We start from the raw sequence: 8804 nt of genomic DNA, 5'->3' as shown, positions 1-8804 counted from the left end.
AGATAGATAGATAGATAGATAGATAGATAGATAGATAGATAGATAGACAGAAAGATGATATATAGATAGATAGATAGATAGATAGATAATAGATATATGATAGATAGATAGATAGATAGATAGATAGATAGATAGATAGATAGATAGACAGATACATACATACATACACACACACACACATACATACATATATACATAGGCCAGTAAGTAGACAGAGATAGATAGGAATATTATAGGTATATAAATACAATCTTTGTACTTTGTTCATATTTATCCCTAATGCCTTCCCCATCTCTCCTGCCTTCATCTTGATGAAAAACACTGATTTATTTCCGTTTCCTTTTTCATGATTTTTAAATGTTGGGAACTAATTTAACATGAAAGACAATGAATGGAAGAAGAGAAGTTCCTCAACTCTTTCACAGCTGAAGAATGAATAGCTCTCCTGGGCTCCTGGGTGGTGGTAGCCCTGCTTCTTCCACAGCAACAGTCCTCAGTGTGACAATGAAAGACAAGCGATGCTCGAAATACCTAGTCATCACCCAAGAAGATAACAGTTTAAGAACATCTTACAGGGCTGGAGAGCTGGCTCATCAATTAGGAGCATTTGCCGTTCTTGCAGAGGACACGAGTTCAATTCCCAACACCCACTTTAGGTGGCTCGCAACCACATGTAACTCCACTCACTTCTGGCCTCCACAGGCATAGAAACACAAAAACATAAGCATCCATACACACACATATGCTCATGTACACACACCTAGATAAAAATAAAATCTTTTTACAAATAGAAGAGCCAAAGGGACCCACCGTTAAAACATGGCCCAAAGAATCAACTAACCAGCACTCATGGGAACTCGCAGAGATCAGAGAGACTGTAGGGGTAGGGGTCTGACCTAGGTCCTCTGCATATACATTATTGCTGAGTAGCTTGGAGTTCTTGTGGAAATCCCAATGGTGGGAACAGAGGGGGCTGCCCCTTAAATTTTTGCCTAATTGTGGGACCCTTTTTCTCCTACTGGCTTGCCTTGTCCAGCCTTGATGAGATGGTATGTGCCTGGTCTTACCGTAGCTTGTTATGCCATGTTTGGTTGATGTCCCTAAGAGGCGGAGGGAGGGTGGATCTGAGATAGAGGGGAGGTAGGAGGAAAGGCTGGGGAGGGAAGGGGTGGAAGCTGCAGTCAGGATGCAATATATGAGAAAAGAATTTTAGGGAGGCATAACAAGAAAAAAAGAAGAAGATATACCTACTATATGCCAGTTCAGTCTTAAATGCTTTACATACATCAAGTTATTTGTTCTCAAAAAAAATCCCTTGCAGTAAATGCGTTACAGCTGAGGAAAACTATATCAGAGAAAGATGAGATTAGCCCCAAGCCACTTATCTCAAATGCTAGAACTAAGATGTGGACTCAATTAATTGGAAGCAGAGTACCAAGTGTTTAACTGACAGTTAATGAATATTACCAGTGAGAATAATCTGCATCAATCACTGCTAGAATCTAGGGTGCTGGGATGCTGGAACTAGGTCCTACAAGAGCTGCTGCAAAGTTACTCTTAGTTAATGAATGATATGGATGTTCCAAAGGCCCCAAAGGACCAGGAGAACAACTAAGGAAAGTTTTCAATTTGGGTTTATTTTCCTTGGAAGGAAGCCATGAAGAGATCCCTCTCAATTGTTCTCAGCACAATCCATTTAGCAGGATTTTCCTATTTATCAAGTATTCAACTATGTATCTTTCCCTGATTGTGTTAGACAATCAGTGACTAGTGTGCATTACCTGTTGAATAGGTGGTGACCATGATTATCTTTACCTGGGTACCGTGTGTCTCCAATGTTCTTCCTTAGGAAAGGACCTCATTCTGCATTACCTGGTGGGCTATGGGCTAGCCTCAACATGGCCTTCAGAGTCTCAGAGACTGAGTAGCCCTAGGTTCTCAACACAGTAAGCTGGCAGGCCCTCTCGGGAAGCAGGAACATTAAAAACAATGTTAGGACTCTCAGAGGAAGTAAAATGGCCAGCATACCCTTCTAGGGGTCTCTACAGTAGCTTTGTCATTAAGTAGATAGGGGCTGAAGACACATCCCAGTACTAGAACATTTTTCTAGCATGACAAAAGGCCGCCAGTTCAATCCCTATCATCCAAAAATGAAAGATATTTGGGCTAAGGACAGAGAATGTGTGAGGAAAAGCAGATTGCAAGGATGTGAATGCAAGCACAGGCAGGCAATTTTGTGGTGATTCATTGGTACAAATAGACAAATCTAATTCATCTTAATTCATACAAATCTCAAAATTTCATCACAACAGTGTGATTTGATCTTTGGACATTTCCATAGGAGCAGCTTCTTCTACTTCTGAAATGTTTCTCCTCATGTCCATAAAACAGTCATCTCATGGTCTCCAATAGCCGTAAAGAGCTTTCTGTAATACAAACTAGCTGTGAAAAAAAGTAGTCCTTACTTTACTCATCCCGGTATCTCTTAATGAGCTTTATTCCTATGGCTTAATATAAGTCTGTCATCACGAACTTCATCTTGCTGTCTTGGTCAGATCAGAGAGCCTTAACCTGAAGAAATTCTGTCAAGCATTTAAATTCAAACCCTAATCGCCCTTCCGATAAAGTAACCAGTGTAATTTAAGTTCTAAATATCACTGGTTTTATTCATCTACTTTTAATTTTCTTTAAGAGTTGGTACTCTAAAAGCCCCTGCTTAAGACACCTGTGTAATAGACATGGTTTGAGAAAAAAAAAACCAATGCATTTACAAAGCACTCTAATTATACTGATGACGGGCTCATGAATAGATAAGCAAGTTTAAAAAATATAAGATTACTGTCAGCAAAGTTTTAACTCCTGCTACAAATACTGGACTCAAGCAAGAATCAACAGTCATCAAAGTTATAAGAATATGTCAAAGAGAAAAGAAAGTGATCTGCCTCTAGTCAGCTTTAAATGTGGAGGGGAGGGAAAATGTTGAAAATATTGACTGGAGAAACGTTGGCGGGAACACACTATATGCTCCCCTTGTAGAGTGAGCCCGTCACCATTGGCAGTCTACCAATGGAATCCTGAGAGCAGCCCAGAGCAGAACACAAAGAGTTACTGTGGCATGGTGTTTCTTTGCAGTGAGCTCACAATTTAAAGACAGAGATTTCTGCAGGGCTTTGGTGGTATGTGCCTTTCATGCCGGCGCTTGGGGAGGCAGAGGTTGGTGGCTCTCTGTGAGTTGGAAGCCAGCCTGGTCTACACAATTGGTTCCAGACCACCCAGGACTACTCAGGGAGATCCCCACTAGTAATAGTTAATAAGAAGTGCTCCTGATAACCACCATTTTTCACCTGAGTTACCACAGTCTTTCCTCTCTGACCCTGTAACCAACGTTGCCCTTTGCCTATGGCTGCTACTACTGTACTTTCTTCATAAACCACAGTGATAATCACACTATTGTTTTGCTGAAAGTTCATTCGTGATTACCCATCACTTTTACAAAAAAATTCAAATTACTGTTCTCTAAGGCCCGGAACCATCCAACCTCATCAGTTTTTCCAGCTTCTACATCTGGTCCTTTCTTACATGAACCTCATCTCCGTCTATTCCAACCACTTTTCTCATTCCTCATGAACATATTTCCTTCTTTCCTGGGACCCTTACTGATTAACTCGCTAGCTCCAATGAGAAATGTGAACTGTTCCGGATGTATCTAAACACTACGCCAGTATACGGTTTGCTATAGCCCCTCTGTGAGGCAGCTGGTTAGAGGCAGCCAGCCTGAAATGACAACTTTACTTTCTTCTTTTCTCCGTTTCCCAGACACCAGCCCCAATCTTCGGCCTGCTTGCTCTCTTGTTCTCACATCTACTGATATCCCCTGTCCCTGTGCACCAGCTCAGACTTTGTCACTAAGCCTATCTGCTTTCTTGACCTCTAACTCAGAAAACATAACTGCTTTTCTTCCTTTTATTCACTTCTCCCCTCCTGGCAGATCTCCAGTGTGACTGTCTTGTTCTTTTTGTTACTGTTGATGTTTTCACTCAAACTCCGATAAAACTATACCCAAGTTTCCTTTGAGTCCGCTTTTTTATTTTTGTTTTTATATTAATTAGAGCTTATTCACTTTGTAACCCAGCGGTAGCTCCCTCCCTCATTCCTCCCAATTCCACCCTCCTCCATCTCCTCCCATGCCCCTCTCCAAGTCCACTGATAGGAGAGGCCCTCCTCCCCTTCCATCTCACCCTAGCCTATCAGGTCTCATCAGGACTGGCTGCATTGTTTTCCTCTGTTGCCTGGTAAGGCTGCTCCCCCATCAGGTGGAGGTGATCAAAGAGCAGGACACTGAGTTCCCTTACTAGGGCACCCACTTGGAGACTGAGCTGCCATGGGCTACATCTGTGCAAGGTTATCTCCATGAATGGCCCTTTGTTGGAGTATCGGTCTCAGAAAAGACCCCTGGGCCCAGATTTTCTAATTCTGTTGCTCTCCTTATAGCACTCCTGTCCCCTCCAGGTCTTTCTCTCTCCTCCTTCTCTCATAAGATTCCCTGCACTCTGGCCAAAGTTTGGCTATGAGTCTCAGCATCTGTTTTGATACCCTATTGGGTAGAGTCTTTCAGAGGCCCTTTGTGGTAGGCACCTGTCCTGTTACTGGTTTTCTCCCTCTTCCAATAGAGTCTACTTTTAAATGAAAATAATTAAATTATTAAAAGTAAAATGTCTGTAGGACTAAAAACCTATAAAAGGACCCTGCAATCCCTGGTGACAACATAACTCAAGGATGACTCATGTGCTTACTTCAAGAGAAGGAGGTAAAAAAGACGATTTGCTCATCTTCTCCTGAATCTTTATTTAAAATAAGTAAAATTGTTTGTTGTCACCATCTACAACATAATCCTGATATATGTACGCATTGAAAGAATGGCTCAGTCAAGCCATTTAATATATGCATTAGCTCACATACATTTTGCTTTCAGACCACTTGAAAATCCACTCAGTTAGCAGCCTTCAAACATACAAGCTGGTGAGCAGACCATGGCAGCTCTGAGAACAAAACAAAATCTGCAATAGAAAATTTTGTGCCACGAAACTGCATCTAAACAACAACTTCAGTTAGAGGGAAAAAAAGCTCTAAAAATCTGAACACCTTTGTTATTTCTCATAACATGAAGGCCAACGGTAGAGAAAGAAAATAATAAGAAAGCCAACTGATTCCCTGCACTTCTGCTGGTTTTATTTAGTGTTTTTATCAGTGAAGTGAAACTTACCAGAGGAGTTAAGATTTTATAACCAAAAATACATACATCTGCACAAAAGAAATGAAAGCAAGGTAAAGCTTTGGTGGATGAGCAGAGACACCAAACATGTTTTCAAACACTACATTTCAAAAAGTAAAAACTGGGAGCTGGAGAGACAGTTCAGGGGGAAAGAGTAGCTGCTCTTCTAGAGGACCCGTTTGATTCTCAGCACCTACTTGGTGGCCCACAACCATCGGCCAGTCCACTCCCAACTGACACAACTATCTCTTCTGGTTTCCTTGGGCACCAGGGACACATATAGTATACAGAAATGCATACAGGCCAAAAATATGGAATTAAAAAAGTATGTTTAAAATTTTAAATACATATGCAATATATGCACGTATGTGTGATGGTGCTAGGCTTTGTGATACAGGTGGAAGAAAGGGCTAAGATTATTACAGAACTGTCAGGAAGATATCAGCTAACAAGTTATTGCAAACGAAAACATGAGAGCTAATCATCAGGGACTTTTGAAATGATACAAGAGCAGGCATTTCAGCCTGTTTTAAAAAAAAGCATACTACCTATATAACTGAAGTATTGTCTTTACCAGTTAAAAATAGACACACGCACTTACGCAAAGGTATGTCGTGCACACAAAGAAATGAGAATGTTTTGTTTTGTTTTGTTTTGTTTTGTTTTGTTTTGTTTTCTGATCAGTGCTGCTAAATATTTGGCTGAATATGTGCCTCTTGGCCAAAACTAGGACTAATAGCAGTTCGTGTCCCTGACAGTGCTGGCAGACTGTGTCTGGGTTGGGGAAGGACACGCCCTAAGGGATTTCTTCACAGACCATCTGCCCATCTGAACTGGTGGAGCCTTTGTTCAGCTGCTGTGCTTTGATTTGGCGTCACACTGTCACTCACATCACCTGAGTGTCTGGTGTGGAAGCAAAAGCCTGCCCTGCTCTAAAATCTTTACTTAACTGGAAGAGGACTGTCAGCCTCCATCTCTGGCCCTCTTCTCATATGTCCTTTTCTTCCTCGGGTTACAACCCTGTATCAGAGATCAGGAAGGGAGTTTTCAGTGGTGAGCCATGTAAATGTTATGCTATAGGGTGACACTTTGTTGTGTTTATTAAATATGATATTCTGAGTTGCCAAAATTTTCTCAAAGTCAAGCATGGTGATGCATGCCTCTAACTTCAGCAGTGAAACGCTGAGGTGAGAAGAATAGCGCAAAATATGAGGCCAGCCGGGGCTACCTAGTAAAAGCTTACCTCAGGCAGAGAGAAAAAGGGGGGGTAGGTTTTACAAAGATAGAGGATGTCTCTTGAAAACTGTGTGCCTTAAAATCATATTGCAGCCAGTCGGTGATGGCACACACCTTTAATGCTGGCATGCTTGGAGGCAGAGGCGGATGGATCTGTGTGAGTTAGGGGCCAGCTTGGCCTAAGAGTTCTATGACAGCCAGGGCTACACACAGAAACCCTGTCTCAGACAACAAACTATAAAATCATGTTGCTGGTTTTCTATCTTCCTAAGAGTAAACAATCTAGACTGCTTTTAGCGTGGAGATCAGAATACTTTTCATAGAAGCTGAGACTAGAATCCTGGACTGAAATAGGGAGAGCGAGGGTGGGAAACATGCTGCCTTCCCAGACTCAGCAGCGGGAAGTGAAGCCTTGTCTAGGGGAAGTGAAATGTGAGAATGTGAGAAGCTAATGTTATTCGAACTGCTCCCACATGCGCGCTTTCTTTTCCTTAGTCACCAGTTACAGATGCAAATTCGCTTTCAGAGAAACATGTTCTCTGCATATGCCCCTGCTGAGCTGCTCCTTTCAACATGACAGGGTAAGCAATGGCTCCTGCTGGTGAATCTCTCTGCCTGGTATGGATTTGCAGTGTTTCAGTGTGGAAAGTGGGTTCACTCCCATCTCCCTCCCAGAGCATGTCACGCGTATTCATCATGTATGGAACATACTCAATTCTTAGAAACTTTATCTCTTCTTCCACAGATGGAAAAGCACACAGATCATGCCATTTCTCTGTATGTCACTATCTCATGGACAATGCCTTGGCTGACCACAACACTTTACATGCAGTAGGTCTGCTTCTCAAGTAAATTTCCTTAAATAAGTTTACAGAAAATCTCCGTTCTTCTGAAATTAACCATAGCTTGCTTCCAAGGCCACAATGTACTAATCCAAAATGTTCTGTTGGAAACACAGTGCTAAAAATTGGGCAGAGAGCAGGGAGTCTTATGGAAGGGAAGAGGGGTGAGATAAAAGGACATGGAGGGGACAGGAGTCCCACAAGGAGACCAACAAAGCTAAAAAAAAAAAAAATTAAGCCCAGGGGGTCCTGCAGAGACTAGACCAACCATGGACCATGCATGGAGAGATGTAGCCAATTCAGAGGTAGCCTATTAGCAGCTCAGTCTTCATGTAGGTTTCCGAGTAAGGGGAACAGGGGCTGCCTCTGTGATGGATTGCCTGCTCTTTGATCACTTGCCCCTGGTGATGCAGCCTTGCCAGGCCACATAGCAGTCCTGATTAGATTTGATAAGCTATGGGCAGATAGGAGAGGAGGAGAACCCCCTCTTTCAATGGACTAGGGAAAAGGGATAGTTGGGGATAGAGGGGGAGACTGGGAGGAGTTGAGGGAGGGGGCTTCAATCGGGATATATAATAAATAAATTGTAAAAAAAATATTAAAAATTTTTAATTAAAAAATTGGGTACATGCACATGAAGAAGAAATGAAGCATGTTCACAACTGATTTCCTTACAACATTCCTGACCCATCAAGGTCTATCACTGCCCAATATGTAATGTTTCAACAACACTCACATACAAGCTTCTCATCTTTAGTCATTTAACCCTAAAGCTGTTCTTATGAAGAATGTGTCCGAATGAGCTTTGAGAAATGCAAAGACCATTCTCTCATTAGTAACCAAAACTAAGATGAAATTTTATGCCATTCTTATTCTTCTAAAACCTAGTGCCAAAAGAAGTTATTGTAAGACATTGCTCAATCTAAGCAAACTTCACTGATGTAAAGCCTGAGTTGTTTAGTTGTTAAAAACTGACCATGAGGAACAGAAGGGCATTTCTCCACAGACTTCTCAAAAGCAGACATACAGATTAAATCACCATGCCCTCATTCCCACTGCTGCTCACAAAATTTCCCCAGTCACCTAATCATTCACTGTCAATACTTTGGTAAATAACATTTTGGTTATTAGCGTCATACCTCCTGTGGAAGGTCCCCTTCATCGTTCATCTCAACACTTTTTTATGTAAATCAGCTGTGGTAACCACACTCCCTTCAACGATGGCTTCAGGGCACATTTATATGTAGACTTCCAACAAATGTGGCAAATGATGAATCCCGCAGAGATTCTTTCCAGGGGGATCCAGCAGGTAATAAAAGGTAAACATCAGACTCTGTCATGCCCAAGGCACAGTGTATGAGAAATGCTCTGGAATAGCCTGGTGACAAATGCTCATTTATGCCTGACTCCCTGCAAACAAAGGGACACAAAGCTTAAAATTGTGTTGATTGACT

The 8804-nt window shown here is 41.9% G+C and overlaps 1 protein-coding gene across 1 annotated transcript in view; it reads right to left on the bottom strand.

Moving 5' to 3' along the window:
• Lgsn (lengsin, lens protein with glutamine synthetase domain) overlaps positions 1 to 8525 on the bottom strand; it is a 23774-nt gene extending 15249 nt beyond the window's left edge. The window contains exon 1 of the mRNA XM_055608261.1: positions 8490 to 8525. Coding sequence (XP_055464236.1) covers positions 8490 to 8519 — 30 coding nt within the window. The 5' untranslated portion in view covers positions 8520 to 8525. The remainder of the gene's footprint in view (positions 1 to 8489) is intronic.
• Positions 8526 to 8804: the final 279 nt, after the last annotated feature.

The sequence above is a fragment of the Psammomys obesus genome, unplaced genomic scaffold (assembly GCF_907164565.1).
Source record: "Psammomys obesus unplaced genomic scaffold, mPsaObe1.curated_primary_1811, whole genome shotgun sequence".
Lineage (NCBI taxonomy): Eukaryota > Metazoa > Chordata > Mammalia > Rodentia > Muridae > Psammomys > Psammomys obesus.
Note: the sequence above shows the minus strand (reverse complement) of the source record. Positions and strands in the feature narration are given on the sequence as shown.